We start from the raw sequence: 19921 nt of genomic DNA on the forward strand, positions 1-19921 counted from the left end.
ATCCAAATTCAGGTATCGGGATTGGCTCAGATGTGGAAAAAATGTGGATGGGTGCATCCCTAATTAGACTGTGATCTCAGCTAATGTGAACTGCTGATTTGCACAGTAAACCCACAGCTTAGAAGAAACTTACAGCTATTTTAATTCATTTTCAACCACTACACTTATGGATTGACTTATTTGGTGACACTGTAATTGATCCACAATATTTGTACTGAAATGTTTATTCACCTCGAAAACTTTCTTTCCTATTTTTCTGTCAGTGATTGGAACAACATGGAAGAAGGAAGAGCAGGGAGCTGAGGACGGACATGAAAACCTTACATCCTCTCTTCATCAGTGTCACTCCGTTTGTTATAAAATCTGCTATCTTTCGCTTGGCTGTTTCACATCTTGGTCACAATAAACAATGTCTGCATGAGTCTTCCATTGTGAATGCAAAGTATTTGTATACTGTGCTAATGTGCAATGACTCCCAACATTAGAGGGAAATAATCGTTTGCTCCAAATGCTCCTGTTTCTTTACAGCAATAGTTCACCTCATGATTTTGGTAGTGAACAAAATAAAGTCTTTGTAGTAAAAAAAAAAATCCACAGAACAGTTTTGTTTGTTCGTTTTACAATAAAAACTGTTTAATTTGAATGTTTATAAGCACGCTGCCCAGTATACAATCTATTACTGGTAGACACTGATTCCAAATGTGAAAGTGTTTCTACATATTCAGAACTGAAAATCAAATCAGAAGACGTAATACTGGTCTCTGTATGTAAAAATTGGATTTTTTTTAAATCTCTGGGATTTGTACAGTTCAAGTTGTAAGAGCACAGGTGGCTTCATCTGCTGGGCATTTCTGCCTGTTGCACTTCCGATGGTGTCGTTGGGCTGACTGCGGGGTCAACAGCCAGGAACCACCCTTTTCTGATGTTACGCTCGTTTAATCCTGGAACATCTCAGGGTGGTGGAGCAGCAACAGGGATGTCTCCCTGCCACCCCCTGCCATCAACCCTAGGATCCCTGTTTGCCCCAAGCCTTGTCCTTTCTTTGGAACCAGTGCCAGAAGCTCCCTTGTTTTGCCTCCTCCAGAGGAGGGCCTTCCTGAGTTTGGTACCTGTGATCCCGACCGTCTTTAAAAACCTTTGCGTGGATGACCCAGTATAGCCTCTAAAGCCAACTTCCACTAGCTGTTCCGCTAGCTTTCGCAGCACCTGGTTGTGGCGTCATCTCTATCGGCCCTGCATCAGCCCTGCCTTGCAGCTTGAAAGGATGTGCTTGGGTTCCTGAACTTGCAAAAAAGGCAGACCTCCTTTGTGCTCTACCAGATGTGCAGGTATGAGGGGACTGGGAAAGGTGTTGTATTTGGCCCGGAAGAGGAAGCTGAGCGTTGCATGATGGAGCCTCCACATAGCGTTCCATTCGTGACCTGTTCGAACCTGGGGGTTGCCATTTTGCACAGACAGGTCAGGCGAGTCTTTAAGCTCGAACACAAGCCTCACACACAATATTCTTCAACCAAGATGTTGTATGGCTGCTGAGCTGTTTTTGCTGATGGGATGAGGAAATGCCCAAGGAAAGTCTACAAGGGAAGGAAGCAGAGATACCAGTCACATATACAGATACTTAATGCTGTGATTAAACTGGACTCATGATTAAACAAACCAGTTCTAATGGAGTGTGTGAATGAATTTCCGTTTGTATGTGGATGGGTTGTTTTGCGTCTGTGTACACCCTCTTTAATTTCCTTATCTTTGTCCACATGGAAGTGATTGGTTGGCAGTGAGCATATAAAGACCTGTGTGTTTCACAGCTGTATCAAACTCTTCAGTTCACCAGCCATGGACAGACGTTTGCTTGCGGTCGTGTTGTGTCTGCAGGTTTTGCTGCTCATCACAGGCTTCACTTCTACTGATGCAGCCGCTCTGGTAAGAGATGATCATCAGCAACTATTTCTTGATCTAGTAAGAAGATCCACTGCTGGTCATTGACTTTAAGGAGTTCTCTTTGTATTGTAATAAGGTTCCTGATTCACATCGTGTTTTCTCTACTGAGAGAATGTTGAAACACGATGATGTTGCTCTATTTGGATTTGCATCTTGGGGTCACAGAGATAATGAAAATATTTTATAATTTATCCCCATTTTGTCCCAGGAAAAAACTGTGACCCACAGAAAAATGTTCACTAAACAACGCTGTCTGTTCAACCGAGGACAATGCGGAGGAGGCCACTCTGTAAGAATAAATCCGCTTGACTTTGAGATTATTTCATTCACAATACAATAAGTGATTTCCCCCATAATCTATATCTTAAAGAAATGATGATCATTGTCTGATTTTAATGTTTTATTTTGCTCATTAGGGAAAAGGATGGTCAATAGCTGAAATGCAGTAGCTTTAATTCATGGTTATCTGTGTTTGTGTATAATTTAGCCACTGCTTCTGAGATTATTTTTGTATTTTGCAGACATTACCGCGTGAACAACCATCAGGACCACAAAAGAATCCTTCCAGGTAAGAGATAATCTCACACGTGAACACAAACACAGGAGAACCAACAAGCTTTGTTAAAGAACTGACAGGACATCAGTGTAATGAAAACAGTCAGTTGTGAATTACAGTCATTTCAGTTGAGCAGGAGGTATTTCGCAAGCAAAAGGAAAAAAAAATTGGAATGAAAATTAACAGTTACAGTGGGAGTCATTTGGGTTTGTTTTTGTTCCAAACAGAATTCAACCAGGAGAGAGGAGTCTTATTATGTTACCATGATGCAGTTAAAAGAGATCACATCTGTTGTGAACTATTGTGAGTGTAAGTAAACAACATGAAAACACACTGCAAACAACTGCAAATGTACTCTAGCAGCAGATGTTCAGAAGAAATCTTTCACTATATCATTAAATTTTTCAACTATCTGGTTGATTGGTTGAATCTGTGCATACTGATATATTTCTTCCTGCGCTCCTTCTCAGTCACTTTTGTCCTTTGTGTCTGTCAGTGATCAAAGGAAGAAAGACGAAGAAAAGCTGACGACAGACATGAAAACCTGTGCTGACTGCATATTTTCTTCCACCAAGTTACTCTGTTTATCATAAAAGATTTTAGTTTTCCTTCCCATTTGGAGTTTTCTCGGCAAAAATCATTACGTTAAATTTACATTCTGAACAAAAAATTAATTTGTCTTTATAATGTATGTAAAATGCAAAAAAAAAATCTATGCAGCAAGTGGCTAAATTTAGTGTTGCCAATATTAGATGAAGTATATCAAGATATATCAAGAACATAATATGTGACATGTGTTGCATGACTTTGAATGCATCTCTTTTGTCACTGAGGAATGTAATTACTATTGTTTCATTAATAACCCTTTGACATTAAAACATCTATATCATTTTTTTAACTTGAGTGCAGCTATGCTCTTATTGTTTTAACGCTAATATTGTATCACAGTATGTGCTCTACAGCTGTTTTTCTACATATCAAATAAAAAAGTTTCAATGATTAAAAACACAGTCATTCAGAGTTTGTCCATATGCATGCTCCCCCTCTCAAAATCAGCTAACCCTTGCAGGTTAATCCAGCCATGGCCACCCTAAATTAATTGCCACAACACCTTTGAAAACGTTAAGTGTTGGGGTCAGCAATATGTCAGAACTAGGTGTAACTTATCTCATAACCATCCAACACCCACATACAGACTGCTGGCTGTTGAGGAGGACTGTGAATTTTTACTTACTCAAAGACTAAAGTCAAAAGGAACCAAAACAGTTTCAGTCTGAAAACACAAGGAATCCAGTGTTTCTGCTGTTGATGGAACTGTAACTGGGAGGAGCTCGACTGCTGGCCTCTGGGTGAAAGAAGAACATAAGAGGGGAAAAGAAAAACTATGTTCCTCTGTCAAATCTCATTGGATTAAAACCAAGAGTTCATTTTCCACAGTCCTTGTGGGTTTATCTGCAGTGGTCTTATTAATACTTTGGATGTGGCTATGAGATTAAATACAATACTCTACAAGTATGTTTTCTTGGTAGGGTATCCCTTAATATGGTGTAATGACTATAATATTGCATATTTAAAATGCAATATGTAATTATGCATAGTTTCTTTTTTCATTGCTATCTGTGCATTAATTTGCTATCTGTGCATTAATTTTATATATTTATCTTAAATTTTAGTAACTGATTTCCTCATTTCTGGTGCTGAAATTCTGTTGTCTCAGTTTAAACAAGTACATGCATGTTCATAAAAAAAAAAACACTATTTCCCTAAATAGACAGCATCAACAAATGATTTAGCCGCGTCTTGGTTTCTATCCTCTGTCACTTGACTTCTCGCTAAGGAAGGATGAGTCTGACTCATCCTTCCTTAAAGTGGGTTTAAAGTGTGTTGAGCTACAAGACTCAACTTGCTAACGGAACTCAACTAAGGCCAGAGAAACAAAACAGTGACTAATGGTAAGACTGGTTTCTGACTTGATGATTGGGTGTGCTCACAGCAAAATACTATAACTTGTAATCCTGCAATATTGTGTAATTTACAAGGTCTACAGAGGATAGTATTTGTAATTTGTATTTTTTTACTTGACTGAATCTGATTTATCCTGATATAATATTTCAAGTAGTTTTAAATTCAGACACTGATAATGAAAACATCTTGTGAATATTTTGCCAGAATGTGTCAGAATAGGTTTATTTGTGATGTTTTAAATTGCTTAACATTCACACTGTGGAGGGATATATTGTAACTTTCACTGCTATTATATGTGTAAGAGGGATTGGGAGTGGGAGGGATTTTGTTGTTTGCAAACTAAAATGTGAAATTTCAAAGGTTCAGAATGAACTGGCTCACTGCAGGGGGTGGCCATTTCCACATTTGGTCTTGCACCCTGTAATTATGGGTTAAGGGTCAAATAAATGCCACAGATCCTCCGAGACATTTTAAAGATTTTGTGCAAGAAGAACTCAGATCTTTATGTGAAACTAGTAATACCACAGTGTAGAAATATTCTGTTACAAGTAAAAGTATGCATTCAAATTCTTATGTGAGTAAAAGCACATAAGTGTTAGCTTCAAAATATGCTTCAAGTACCCAGGTTAAAAGTACTCATCAAGCAGACTGGCTCATTTCAGAAAAATCTATATGATTAATATCTTAATATATTTATTTATTATTAATTGCTTCATATAGGGCTGCGTAGTTATATTGATGATAAATAAATCATAATCTATTTGTTGAATTTGATGGAACCTGCGAAGTAAGTAAGGCTTTAAATAAAATGTTAAAAAACAAAAAAGTACAGTCAGTGGCAAAAAATGGAAAAAGTCTAGTAAAACATTCCTTAAAACTGCACTAAAGAAGGCAACAGCACTTGAGCAAATGTGCAGAGTTTCTTTCCATCCTTGCATTTAATCTGTTTCCATTGTGCCATTCTGTGTGCGGGTTTTTTTTTTTTTCAGTCTTTGAAAATAAAATTGGTGTCGCTCATTGTGCTCTTTGCGTGAATAAAGCCGGTTTTCGTAACCTTCCGCCCACTCGTGCTGCGCGGGTGTGAAATCAAACGAACTCTCTCGGTGCACGTCCCCAAACAACACCTTTGAGTGGAGCTTACTCTGCATGGGTTAGATAAACGCGACAAATAGTTGAATAAAACGCCGTGAGTATCTATCAGACAATACGCCTATCTTCATTTTTACTCATCTGTAACGTTACCTGTGTCTTTTTTAACATCTTATTAGGATTTCCGCTACGTTTTTAAGTGTTTCCTGACGCGCTCCGCCACTTCTACAAATACCTGCTTTCATAGTAATGCATTGCAATACATTTTATACTAAAGGGTTATTATTATTATTAATGCATTAATTTGTGAGCAGCATTTAAACGTTGCATCTGCTAAGGTGGAGCAAATTTAAGAACGTACTGTGGGCTGTAAGTACTGTAATCTTACCTAATTCCACATTTAAGATACTTGTACTTTACTTGAGTGCTTCTATTTTATATTCTCTGGAAAATATTGCACTTTTGACTTCACTGCATTCATGTGAAAGTTGCAGTTAAGATCTTGCACACAACCTGTGATGAGTTTGAACTACTACATTGTGTACTACAACAGTGTATAAAATAGGTAAAATTAACTCAACAAAAAGAAGGAAACTGGAGTGGGAAAATGAGACTTTAGGGCATGATTTATAACTTTCAAATAAATGTAGAGGAGTAAATAGTACACTCTTCACCTCTGAAATGTAGAATAAAGGGACATAATGTGGAAATACTTAAGTTAAATACTTCAAAATTGTACTTAAATACAGTTCTTGAGCAAATTTACTTACTTGTTTTCCAGCAGTGTTTTTATCGTGTGGTCAACCATGCATATGACACAAAATGTCATAGTTATGCCACAACTCTTCATCTTCTTTTCAGCCAATTAATTTGTGCACAGGAGAAATTTCAGCAAAGGGATCTCCAGGGGAATAGTTTTATAGTTTATACAAGCTGAACTTGTGTAAACTCTGTATAACTGTCTGCCCTGATCTACAGAGAGCAGGAGTTCAGATCAGGACACTATGGCTATATGTGGACAGGGGGGTGTGGACAAGGATCTTATCAAGGCACAGTATTTAGCTTCAGCTGCACAACCATTTGCAGATTGCAGTGTCTGTGTTCTTTACATGTGTTTTCCCAAGGCAGAGGAATGTTTGTTTCCACATATTTCCACCTTTGGGGACCATTCTAGTTACAGTTCAGCTGTAAAACAAAGTCAGCTCACATTGAAAAGCTTTATTGTAATGAGAACATTAAAGCCAAACACTAGCTCTACATTTGCTTGTGTTTCAAGTGGAGTCATTACACTAAATTATCATGTCTTTTAAATTTTTGTTCCTTTTTGATTTAAGCTATTTCCTCTGCCCCTGTCAGTATGTGTGCTCAAGCTGAATGTTAAATATTTCAAGACACAGTCAAATGAATAATAGATTTTCCATCATGCACCTTTTTTTAGTTGTTCAGTTTTCTCTTTTGAGACAAATCAGCACCTATCACAGCAGTTATTATAAGAAATCAGAAACCTTTGTGATTTTTATCCAAACACAAGCAGAGCCGTTAATGTTTACAGATCACAGACCAATAATCCAAAATGTCCTCCCTCACAGCTCTATCAAATTAGAATGGATTTCTTGGAGGAGAACGACTACTACTACAATGAAAATATTACCTTCAACTTCAGCTATGATGACTACCCCGCCCTGTGTGAGAAGGCTGACATTCGCTCTTTTGCTGCCCTCTTCCTCCCCATCATGTACACGGTGTGTCTGGTGGTGGGACTGGCAGGAAACGCCTTAGTCGTGATCGTGTACGCCTACCACAAACGCCTGAAGACCATGACAGACACTTTCCTTACTCACCTGGCTGTGGCCGACCTGCTCCTGCTCTTCACGCTGCCTTTCTGGGCTGCTGATGCTGCAAGGGGCTGGGAGCTGGGCGGGGTTGTCTGCAAGATTGTGTCCGCCTGCTACACGGTCAACTTCACCTGCTGCATGCTCCTTCTGGCCTGCATCAGCCTGGATCGTTACTTAGCGTTAGCCAGGGCGCAAGGTAGAGACCAAAGAGGTTGGCTGCAGAGGGTGTTCAGCAGGAGACACTGTTGGAAGGTGTGTATAGTTGTCTGGGCGACAGCTTTCATGCTCGGTCTTCCTGATTTAATACTCTCTGAAGTGAGATGGGCATCTAATAGGAATGTCTGTCTGCCTATCTACCCTCCATCTATGGCTAGAGGGGGTAAGGCTGTTCTGGAGATAGCTGAGGTGCTGCTAGGATTCCTACTTCCTCTCCTTGTGATGGTGATCTGTTACTGGAGTGTGGGCCGAGCACTAAAGGGCCTCCCCGTTCAAAACAGAGGAAAGAAGTGGAAAGCTCTGCGTGTTCTTCTAATAGTAGTGGGAGTGTTTGTGGCCACACAGCTGCCTTATAATGTCTTGAAGGTCTATCGAGTGATGGACTCAGTCTATGCTTTAGTGACCCACTGTGGGACGAGTAAACTGCTGGATAAGGCTGCTCAGGTGACGGAGAGCCTGGCCCTCACTCACTGCTGCCTCAACCCGATTATCTATGCCTTTGTGGGCTCTTCCTTCAGGCAGCACATGGTGAAAGTGGCCAAGAGGTTTGGCGAGAAGAGAAGAAAGAGGAAAAGGAGAATGGAATGTCCTGCAGAGGAGGAAGGGATGGAGATCTCATTTAACTCTCACAGTGCATCTCAAGCAACAAACACATTCTCATTGTGAGTTAACAGTAGTATTCCATAGTCAACATTACTTCTATGTATCGCTTATTTAGTATAGTATAAGAGCAGATACAGTTACTCTGTGTAGACTTGTTTAGAAAACAGCAGCAGTGGAAGCATGTATGTAGAAATTATTAGGCTGGATAAAAATTCAGTTCCTGCCACATTAAAAACAAAAACAGGAGGATGTTATTGTAAAGTCTTTTCCTCCACTGCTTTTATAAAAATGGGTTTGAGTGAAATGCATTGTTTACGTCCCATACTTTCAAGCCACAAACAATCTGTTTTTCTGACAGTGATGAATGAAAAATGAATTTGCTTTTTATGTTTGGTTGTATTTTATAGCCTGGTCTTAAAAATGTATTTTGAACTGTATTTTTATAGTTGATATTGCAATAAACTATTTACCCCCTACCCCCTTTGGCCTTACCTGAGGCTGCAGTCCGGTCTCCTCGGTGTACGCCGCAGGACGGCTAGTCTGTGTTGTGATCCTGGCTCTTAGCTCGTCCAGTTTGTTTTCCAGGGACTGCACGTTAGGTAGCAAGAGGTTGGGAAGCGGTGGTCACCTAGCGCGGGCTGTTAGTTTAGCATGGAGCCCTCCCCTCTTGCCTCGCTTGCGTCTACGTTTGCGACGCGCTCTCCTGGGGTCAGCTTGCTCACTCACGGTCGGGGCTGTGTGAGTTGGCGATATCCAGCAGTGGCTGTCTGTTGTATGTTAACAGTGCGTGGCATTTGTGCACTGCAGAAAGAGCAAAAAGCACACAAAAAGAAGAAAAAGCCTTCGGCACTACAGAGCACAGCGAGCAAACACGTCCGCCATGGAGGGCGCCATGTTGCCATAACATATTCTGAAGCACAATATTTGCATTAATGTCACAGCGGACCTTTGATCTCTGACCTCCACAATCTAATCAGTTCATCTTTGAGTCACAGTCAACATTTGTGCAGACTTTAAATAACATCCTTCAAAGTATTCTTCAGATACCACATTCGCCTACATAAAATTAAATGTAGGAAAACCTCGACCGTGACCTTTGACCTCCAAAATCTACTCCGTTTATCCTCGAGGCACAGTTGACTTTTGTGCAAAGTTTGACAGAGAGACCTCAAAGCGTTCTTGAGATATAATAATGCTCCCGGCCTGGCCATCGCCAGTTCTTAGTGTAACGTGTAAGCATTTGCTATTTAGCACTAAACACAAAGTACAGCTGAGGCTGATGGAAATGTCATAAGATTTAAAAGTATTTTGCCATGAAACTGAACTTTTAAAGTTGTTCTAAGGAAAAAGTTTACAGAATCAAAAACGCCCTTTGAACAATAGCTCAAAAGCTACAGATGAGGTAATGTATGAGCCTATCTGATTTCACTGGAAACATTTCACTCCCACACAGTACAAAGTACAAATAAGATTAAAAGTTGACATTGACACTACTAGATGAAACGCAATACAGCTATAAACTGAACAGAGGAAGAAAAACAAGAAGAAAAAAGAAAAACAAGATTAGTGAGTAGGATCTTTGCTTTTTTGGAAAATGACTAACTGCAATTTGTTTTAAGTAACGCCTTGTGTGTTTTAACTTTAATCAACTCAAGCAAATCCTACTGATCAACTTGATGTTACACATTTGCACAAGCTATAAGCCGGATGTACCACACATGCTTGCACCACTGAGAAGAAGGGAGGGTACATAGGGTTTCATCTAAACCATGGAGTTTCTGATCACCTCGTATTTTGTTTCTCACAGCAGAACAGCACAAAAAATAAGGTCCTCTACATACTTTACGTAGCTTTGCTGAGCCCCCTCCTTTGAAGACATCCATTATCATGCCTGAACAAATAAAGGAATCACATGTATCTGTAGTGGTTATCAGGGGTTTACAATGTTTTTCAAAACTTCTACATCCAGTGGAATCATACTGACTTTTATGTGGGAGAGGCACTGCTTTGCTGTTTCCTGAATTCCTCAGAACATCTGACACACACATACACCGAACAAGCTGCACAACAAACTGCAAAAAACTATTTCTAGGAACTTCTTTGTGAGGTGATGATGCAATGTTGAGATCATCTCTCTCAGTTCTCTTCATTATTGCAAATCCTATTTTATAATTACGGAATTTTTCCTTTAACACTAATTCAACCTGGACAGAAAACATTCTTAGTATTTGTGTGGCTGCACACATTGAAATATTTAAAAGTACATTTGTAGAAAGTCCAGAATTAGTCCAGTATTAGCACACCCTGGACCTGTTCAGATAAACAGGCCAGTTTATCCAAACAGTTCCAGTCTCCGATCGTAAGTTAGACATTAACACTGCACTCACATAAACACAGAGCATGCACTCAATCCCAGAATATCAGAAATTCTCCACTGATTAGATACACCGTTCACATTTTTAAAATTTATATAAATATTTTTATTTAGCTTTCTTCCTTGTCCTTTCATTCCTGTGTCCCAGCTGGGAAAGATCAACTGATGCTTTATTAAGTCATGCTGGAGGACCTTCTCGGGCAAAAGTGCCGTCTCATGTGGAAACCATTTGACTGAGCTTTACCATCTGTGAACAGAGCAAAACACTCTACTCCGCCAATAAAAGGGAAAACTAAGGGTTTCCAAGCTGGAATCAAACTGTCAGATTCAGTGTGATAAACACAGCCGTCTGTATGATTTAAGACAAACTTGACAAGTCACAAGCAAACAAGTCTTACATAACAAAAACAAGTACATGCTGAAATGATTATTTCTCGCATTTCACATTTCCAATTCAAACAATGATTATTAATTGTTAGAAAAGTTCAAAAGTCAAGATCAAATCTATTTATTGAAAAAAATGTTCAAAAATGTGCAAAGAAACGACCAAATGTAACAAAAACATGGCTTCTTGTTATCAAAGAAAACTATAAATATACAAAAATGCCACTCAAGGCTCTTAATATTTATTTATTATTACGATTAAGGCAGTCAACCATCTTCAGTATCAACAAACTAGAACCAAGAATTGTTTTCTTCTTAAATTAAGTAAAAAATATTATTTATTCAAATATATAACTGTAATTCTAAGAATCTTTTTAAAACAAAAACTCAGAGGCCTAAAATGGCAGTGTCACAATAGAAAAGAAAACTCTGGCATTTTCACATGAGAACAAGGTTACAAAATGTAACCAAAACACTCCCTCGTTAAATATAACATGCCATTTTTTGAAATATAACTCTGGAATTTGTTCGGTTCTTACACAATATGGTTTTCATGCAAACAAAGTCACTTGCTTACACACCCTGAACTAGATCATCAACCCTGTATCAAATGTTGGAAAAAAACCAAAAAACAAAGCCAATACTGAATGAGTTATTGTAAATATCATCTAAAGTAAAACACTGTCACAGTCCCAAACCTTGATAAACTATAGAAAATAAAGCAGTTGTCTTCAAGTCTTAAGCTTTCCACTGGATGTGGAAAAATACAAATTTACACGTAAAAACATGCAATAGGAAGCTGAAGGATTTGTCCTGTTTTTTCTTCCAGTAACTTCATTTCTGTGGAATGTTGTAGATAACCACCCAGTAAACCCTTAGAGACCCAGTGGAGACATTATGACTCCTGGAAACATAAATATCTTATGGCAAATTCATTCAGGCACAACACTGTTTTGTGTTGGCTGAGGGCAAGAGGGCAATCTAGTGGTGGTGGTCTGTGTGTAACAGGTTCATTAGATAGATAACAGTGGTATGTTTAAGTGTCAGCTATGCAATTTTAACAGAAATGGGAAACGGTATGTCTGAAGTGTCTTAAGAGAGATTGTATAAGCGCACAAAAGAGCCCATGTCAGCCATCAGTAATTGAGGATCTGCACATCAAACAGGTCACACACTCCTTCATTGTCGTCCAGGTTGAAGCTGTAATCTATACCTGTGTGAGGAGAGAGGAGCAACAACGAGAATGCTGAAAAACAAAAATAAGACAAAGACAGACAGGCCCAGACAGAGATTTTTAGCCATGCTAATGGCATAGCCCTAGAGATGGCAACACTGGTGGGTCAGCCATTCTTGTGCAGCCGAACCTTTCCTGTAGTGCCACCAACAGGTCAAAGATTTCACATATCCAAATAAGTATCTCAATCTTTTGAATGGATCATTAAATTTTGTATAGACATACTAACTTTCTTGATCTCCTGTTTCTTTAGTGCCTTCATGAGGTCAAGATTTTAATCTGTCCAATACTTTGATTTATGAATAAATACCTGCAAAATGTGGAAAACGTGGACCCACTGATGCTGGGTGTGACAGAGGTGAAATAGGCTTGTTAGATGGGTGTCTACACTGTAATAGTGAACAAAAGAAGAGCTTTTGAGATTCTTACCATCAGACGACATTAGCTCATCAATCAGGTCAACAGCTCCTACAAGGGAATTAAAAATAACATGTTTCTGTTTCACAATATGTAGTCCTAAAGCTAGGAATCAAAAAGCAGAATAAAACCAAGCTTAGCCTTTACAGGAATGAAACAAATGTGAAGCAAACATAAAAAATTCCACCCGAGCCTCAATGCTGAATTCAATTACAGAATAAACTCTGTCACATCTCCCCCATCCCCTTACCCTCTCTGTCATCCTTCATGTGGTCTCCAGCAGCGTTGAGCTTCAGCAGGCTGCTCAAGTCCAGCACAGACTGGAACTCTGGACCCACCAGCTCCATCTGCTGCTGCTGCTGCTCCAACACTGCCACTGGCTGACACTCTGCAGAGAGCATGGCCAGTGCAACCACAACATTTAGCTATCCAGTAACAAATGACAATGTTCAACATTACAGGGTTCAGTTAGCTGGAACTGGGACTATCAGAGAGGACACGCCACTATCCCAAAACTAGCACTGAAACACTGGAGTCCTTTAAGAGAATAATTACAGTATTTTAGAAAATTGGCTTATTTACTTGCCAAGAGACAGGTGAGAAGATTGATACCACTCTCACACCTGTCTGGTTGGTTAGCTCAAGTAAAGACTCCAGGAAGTCACAGCACCCAGCTAAGAAATAGTCCCACGTGTACCCTCTATAAATACAAACTGTTAGTCTTACCTGACTCTGTCTAGAAGTTAAAAACAAAATCCACTTATATAATTATGTAATATGTTTTGTTTGTCATTGTTTCAAACATTGTGTTATTTAACAGTAAAGATCATTTAGGACTGGCTATTGTGTTACTGTACTGACAAATCCCCGTGTTTAACTGGAAGGAAGGTCTGGAGTTTCACTTTGACGATACAAGAGGATGTCTGCCGGCACGTTGTAGTTTTGTCAATGCTTACAAAGTTGAGTGCAACACTGACTCATCCTTTTCTAATAACATATACGGATGCGGAAGTGGTGACTCACACATACTGGAAGTCTGTTGCACAAACGTCCGTTTAGTCTGTTCCGACTAGGACAGTGTGGGAACTTGGCAATGCAGTGATGTGTATTACATATATATTAGCATCTATCACAGTGCTGCAAATCTGCCTGTTAATTTACTTTTCTATGCAAGTAGCAATAACTGTTCCCTGGTTTTAGAGTGGGTCAAATTTCTATCCTGAAATGCATCAACTTCTGGGTCCCTATGTAAAAGGGTTACGGTCGAGCCTTGTGGCCTTTTGAATTGCATCAGCCCATATATTATTCTGGTTTTCTTACGACTAGTGTTGTTGTGGAAGGGTTTTCTAAAAATGATGCTTAAGAGTAATTTAAAAAGAAGAAAGTGGACAAAACATTTACAACTTAAGGTTGATGTAGGAAAAACCTTTTGAAAGGAGAGGTTGTAAGCCTCCATTAAATTTTACTAGATACTATATGTGTAGATTTCTGGAAAATTACAAATTTGAATAAAAAATAAATAAAATCATGGATTTACAAAGTTCAAACATTATTTGAAAGTGACAGTCATGGCATTTCTCACTATGACTGCTTTTATATCCACACAGAATGTTGTCATGATTATGTTAGTTAAGTAAATCTAAATTACATGTTCTAGCCAAATTTCTTTCACTGTATATACTTAAGACTGCAATTTTCTCAAAATACTGTTATTTAGATTGATTTCTAATGGTCTGGAACATTGGTCTTGGTTAATTTAAATGCACTATGAAAACCTACTTCTGAGATTTTGAACATGTTTGAGACAGGTAAGCTATCATGACTGACACAGTGCTATTATGGACTTTACTTTCTACTTAAGGTTTCACTATCATCACAGAGTATTAGTGATGCAAGCAGGGACATTTGAGAAACATTCCTGTTCTCGCATGTCAGGGCACTCTGACATCTGATAGAGTCAGACGCCTTTCAAGCCGTCATAAACCAAAGTCACAGGATTCATTTTGATTCTGAGCTGTGTTGCAATGAACTAAGTCTAATAGAGTCAGTCTAATAGATCATCCCTGCAATAAATCCTAGAAGACTGTAATGTTATGTTTTGTTGAATCCTTTTAAGAGGGAGAGGTAAATTCATGGTTATTTCGGAGGCTGTAGTTTGTGGTGCTGTTGCATTATACAGGTTTATAATAGCAGGTGTTTTTTAAAGGTTAGTCTACCGTGGTTGTAGGACAAACATTTAAGAGTAGATTTATTTCAAAAAAGGACAGTGTTGATGGTTCAGTTTTTACAGACAGATTAGGCTTGTGACATCAACAGCGTAACTGATGTAACTGAGCAATCATTTTGCATATAGTATTCATTAGCTGCTGTTTCCTGACACTTCTAGCAACTCTTTGTGATGGTTTTAAACAGCTTGCACACCCACCCCATTGTTTTCAATTACTCTGGCTGATAACTCAATGATCAGGCTGAAGTCAAGTGAAGCTTTGAGGGAACTGTATCAATGTACCAATACAAATGATAAAGGTATAACTTTGTCTCACCTTAAGAGCACCCTGAGTTAAGTTTTCCCATGTGATTCACATGTCTACCAGTGGTTTCAAACTATTTCCAACTATCTACAAGTGGTAGTAATGTGCCAAGAAACACAGCAATGCTCCAGCAAAAATAAAGAAGAAGAAGAAGGTAGCAAACTAGTGAACGTGAATGTAAACAACCCAAGATTCAAAATACATTAAAATATCAGTTATTGCTCTATCAGCCTCTCAGATCACTATAAACGTTATTCAACACCTCACCAAAACAATTTCAACAAAAACTCAACATTATGAAGAGGAATTTTCTGAAAGGCTGTTGTATTTGACTACATAAGTTTTAGCTACGTGTACCTAATAACATGGCAAAGGAGTGTATATGACCAATAGGCTTGTTTCAGTGGAGGATATTACCAGTGGCATTTGGTGTGTCAGTCGACACCAGTGTGATTTCCTCTATACCATCTCTACTCTCATTTAACTGAAACACCCAGTGCATTCAGCCAGCGTCACTATGGACATCCAACACCACTTGTGATATGACTCAAAACTAAAGTGATACTGAAAAAAAAGGAATCACAGCTGCAGTTGGGAGAAACTTCATTTAACATCTCCTGACTCGTGGTCAAGAATGTTTGGTAAGCTAAGCCACAATGGAAGATTTGCCAAAGAAAAATACCCAGCGTGACAGTACTTTGGGTTTTTGTTAGATATACTGTGTGGACAGAAAAGGTAAACTCCCAGTAAACTGGCCAGCTTTAAAAAATGTAATTGTTTTTGTTATTATATTATCTTTAAACCTCAATTATATGTATAAAACACATTTCTGCACAAAACATTAACATTTGAGTGTCGAGCCAAGCTTCTGTTTTTCTAGAGGAACTTAAAAAGCATAGAAATGCTCAAATATCACAGTCCTTGTGCTTACCCATCTGCACATCAGGAGGGGTGGACGATGGTGTCAGCACTTCATCATGTTCTGGCAGCACCATCTGGTGGTCTGAGCAGAGGGAGTCCTGGCTGCAGTAGGAGGAAGTGGTGTTGGAGGTGGAGTACACAGACGTTGACAGGGGTAACCGCTGCAGGCTGGCAGGGGTGCTGGGTGGAGTTGGCATCGGACAGATGTCGTCAGTGGGCGGCACAGGGAAGACCACAGGTACAGTGGAGTCTGAATCCCTGTTGATGAGCATGACCTGGATGGGAGCCGAGTGGCTGCGAAGGTTCACCTGGTACTTCTTCTGACCTCTCTGCCCCTGTGGAGCAGCAACATGTTGAAATCATGTTGATCACTAAAGCAGTTATAATCAGCATTTTTAATGGGACACATGAAAAAGCCACCGTACACCGTACCTGCTCAGCATCAAATGACAGATAAAGTTAGAGCAACAACTGAAAACAAGATACAGTAATTATTCAGTTTCTTTACAGGAAACAACAACAATAGAGATGAACCTGACATTTGTACAGTTTGAAAATAGTCTCCCTATAAATTACACTGCACTATTACACAAGGTTTAGTGTCAGTCAATGCCAATATAGTGGTCCATGTTACTGCAAAAGCATGCTGGTGCTTGCAGAATAACCAGCCAAACATGTTGAGGACCCTGTGCTTCATTAGTAAGCTGGCTTTTTAGACTTCACACTCCACAAGCAACTTTTCACCACATCAGCCTGCTCTTACCAGAGGCTACATGTGGTAAACCACTGGGAACAAGGAATAAATGTGGTGAATTATTGCCTTGCTGATGCCTATTAGCATTACAGCAGTGCAGAACAAAATTCCATGTGTCCAAATCACTAAAGAAAGCTTTTAAGCAATGACCAACCATTTCAGGTAGGGGAACCTCCAGCTGTGTCCCAGCAGGAGCCACAACAGCAAGAAGAGTGTCTCCACTGAAGGCACTGCATATGTCTTCATGTGTTACAAATTTATAAGTGGAGAAGTGTTAAGGAAACAGGAACAGGATTACTTATGGGAGGAAAATGGAGACAATAAACTGGAAAAACAAGACTGTGCGCATTGTGCACATCAGGATTAGTCTGGCTGTGATTTCACAAGACACTGACAATAGCAGTTATATCTATAATCCCTGCTTTATAGCATTTTCTCTCTTCAATAGGCAAACAATGTTAAAAGGATTAAGGAGGGATTTTCCCCCCTGAAATGAATAAATGGGGCCCAAAGAGGACTTGAATTACAAACTCTTGAGAGACAGAAAGAATGAAGAGTAAAAAGTACACCAAGTGACATTTCATTTGAATGACATCACACATAAAGCTTCAGTAGTAGGTGTTTTATACACTTAATATGATTAGTAAAACAGTAGGTTGCTTTTAGCTTATGTTACAAAGTAGGAATTGGGATGTTTTAACTTACCTTGAATGGCATGTAAGCACAAATTTTAGCACAGTCTGTGCACTAAATACCACAGAAAACTATGAGTGAAGAGAACACTGACCTGTACTGGACTTAAAAAATTACCAACCTTAAAATAAGTAAAAGCAAAACAAGGATATGTGCTGGTGATGGGATCGTGGTTAAGGTGTTTGATGTTCTCTTCCAGCCAGGCTTTCTGGTTGTCCAGCTCTTTCTCTTGGGCCTCTAGCTCAGAGATCTGTGCCTTCAAAACTTTTACCTGCTCCAGCACCTCTTGAGTTTGGCTGCCTGTGTTCTCACCCCTGGGCACGAGGAAGATAACATATGAGATATAAACAGTGGTTTGTTCTGATGCTGAAGATGCTACTATTCATGTACAACAGCACGACAAATGCTCTCAAATGTTCACATCAACAACATTCAGAAGTCACAAGATGCTTCGCGTGATGAAAAAGAAATTTAAAGTTGATTTTAACATGTGAAAAAAAGCACTGGTGTTTTCAGACCTCCACTGGATGATATTCTTGTTTTTCTTCTCAATCAGCCCCACACCTTCCAGGACATTAGTGATGTCGTATATCCTCCTCTTCTGCTTCACTGCCAAGCTATCTGCAGCCTATTAATTCAGATGGACATTTCCATAAAGGGTCTCACTCAGTGGTGGCTTATTGTGAATCCTCACTGACAAGGTACATCACTGACACTTTTAACAGGCATCAGCAGACACATTAAATTTATGCAGCAAACACTGCATGAAATGAAAAAAAAGAGAGACTTCAGCAAAGCCAACAAATGAACAATTTGGCAAATTAAGCTGCACAAACAGCAAATCAAACCCCTTGGCAGAAGAGGACAGTTATACAATAGCAGAGGAAGAAGGAGGAGGGAAATGGTCTGAGGAGCCTGCTGTGTAAACATTACCCAGCTTTGGCGCACAAGCAGAGAGGGAAGAGAGGGAGGACTGCTTATCAATGTGAAGAAAAGAAGGTAGATTTGTAGAAGGCACTTCAGGTAGGTCTGGCAAACATACATCCACCTGTCAAAATACTAAAGGATCCCAGGTAGATAGCTGAGCAAATTCAAACTTCAATCTCTGAGGGAAAGAGATATAAAAAATGTCACCACTTACTCTTAATTTCCAGAGCTTAAAAGTAGCAGACAGCAAACATTATTTAGCAAGAAAAATGAATAATTTTCAGAGATGGCAGCAAGGAAACTTTCAAAGAAACGTCTATGCTTGATGGCACATCTCACTGGCCTTAGGACCGCAACTTACAAGATGATTCATTATCATTATCAATTAATCTGTCGATTGTCTTAATTGTTTAACACAACATAAAACAGTGAAAATTGTCTCTCCCAGTTTCTCAGAAGATCTGATGGATCAAAGTGGAGCTAGTTTTAACTGTTCTGTATACAGTTTGGTAGTTAAGTCCAGTGGTGCCCAACCCCTTCAAAGGGTCATGACATAAATCTGAGGGGTTGTGAGATGATTAATGGGAGAGGATTAGAGAAAAAATAGTTTGAAAACTCAGTCTGTATTCATTCGGGGGACCTTTCCCTAATCTTTATTTATTTATTTCAGAACATTAAAGAGCTTGACCTTTTATGTGTCTAGAATAGTTGACTGAAACTATGTGACAAGTTTAGAGGGGACACAGTGGACTCACAAGCTAAAAGTGTTGGGATCCACTGATTCAGTCTTAAACAAGGCATTATTTTATATGTTTTAAATGTAAAAAGTTAATCCTAAAAACAACTACAGCTGTCATAAATGCAATGCAATGAGTTGCAGTGTTCCCCTCTTAAAAGTATAAAATAAAATAAAATAAACTGTTCTTTAGTACGAGAGTAAATGTATTTAGTTACTTTCCACCACTGAATGTTACTGAACCCACAGAAGAGGAGGCCTGGTTAATGGCGGCTAGCTAGCCCACCTGTTAAAAATCAATGCACCTGACTAGCCCTGTTTGGGACTGACAGTCCTTTGTTCACGAAAGGTGGTACTAGAAAAACAGCGATTAATACCTCCCCCCCCCCCCCCCCAAAAAAGCAACCCTCAAACAACAACACTTAAGTCTGCCGCCGCCGTTTCACTGACCACTTTCAAATCAAGGACGCCATCCTTAGCTTCTTGTAGCAGACTGACAAACTTCATTGTGAGGAGCCCCAAACTTTTCTCGTGTCGACTCGGTGCCGAGCGTACGGTCTCCGTCGTGTCAAACTCCATCTTCTTCCAACTAAGTAAAGTCTAACGTATCTATTTAAATTGTGTTTAACTACAAATAACAAACATTTATTTCCATTCAGGTACAGTCTATGTTACCTTAACGGGACGACGGCAGGTACCTGTGGGGTTTTTAAATGAACGGACGTTACGTTATGTTACAGTTGCCACG

The 19921-nt window shown here is 39.3% G+C and overlaps 2 protein-coding genes across 8 annotated transcripts; one reads left to right on the forward strand and one right to left on the reverse strand.

Moving 5' to 3' along the window:
* The first annotated feature begins 1750 nt into the window (after positions 1–1750).
* ackr4a (atypical chemokine receptor 4a) lies at positions 1751–8672 on the forward strand. Of its 7 annotated transcripts, none has more exons than XM_041056290.1 (6): positions 1763–1920; positions 2147–2227; positions 2460–2506; positions 2722–2803; positions 2991–4446; positions 7138–8672. In XM_041056290.1, exons 5-6 carry the CDS (start codon positions 4444–4446, stop codon positions 8263–8265), a joined length of 1131 nt encoding a protein of 376 aa, XP_040912224.1. In that variant the 5' UTR covers positions 1763–1920; positions 2147–2227; positions 2460–2506; positions 2722–2803; positions 2991–4443; the 3' UTR covers positions 8266–8672. The 7 variants fall into 7 exon arrangements, with proteins under 7 accessions (XP_040912229.1, XP_040912224.1, XP_040912227.1 ...); XM_041056293.1 differs by having other exon boundaries at positions 2722–2797; positions 2965–4446; XM_041056291.1 differs by having other exon boundaries at positions 2722–2797.
* Positions 8673–10867: 2195 nt separating this feature from the next.
* e2f5 (E2F transcription factor 5) lies at positions 10868–19887 on the reverse strand. The gene is made up of 8 exons (XM_041056298.1): positions 19624–19887; positions 18029–18138; positions 17663–17824; positions 16972–17080; positions 16074–16398; positions 12862–12999; positions 12624–12662; positions 10868–12173 (listed from the first exon to the last, which is right to left on the reverse strand). The coding sequence occupies exons 1-8, from the start codon at positions 19750–19752 to the stop codon at positions 12097–12099; spliced, it is 1089 nt and encodes a 362-aa protein (XP_040912232.1). The 5' UTR covers positions 19753–19887; the 3' UTR covers positions 10868–12096.
* Positions 19888–19921: the final 34 nt, after the last annotated feature.

Source organism: Toxotes jaculatrix, chromosome 14, assembly GCF_017976425.1.
Source record: "Toxotes jaculatrix isolate fToxJac2 chromosome 14, fToxJac2.pri, whole genome shotgun sequence".
In the NCBI taxonomy this organism is placed as follows: Eukaryota; Metazoa; Chordata; class Actinopteri; family Toxotidae; genus Toxotes; species Toxotes jaculatrix.

What these genes read in the sequence shown, in the direction of transcription:
- e2f5 (XM_041056298.1), bottom strand. Translation starts at nt 19,752, where the DNA reads ATGGAGTTTGACACGACGGAGACCGTACGCTCGGCACCGAGTCGACAC. An exon ending in AGGTTCCCCTACCTGAAATG is followed by an intron (nt 16,399 to 16,971) that starts GTTGGTCATTGC and finishes GCTGCTCCACAG; the next exon opens with GGGCAGAGAGGTCAGAAGAA. An exon ending in TGAGCTAATGTCGTCTGATG is followed by an intron (nt 12,174 to 12,623) that starts GTAAGAATCTCA and finishes CTCCTCACACAG; the next exon opens with GTATAGATTACAGCTTCAAC.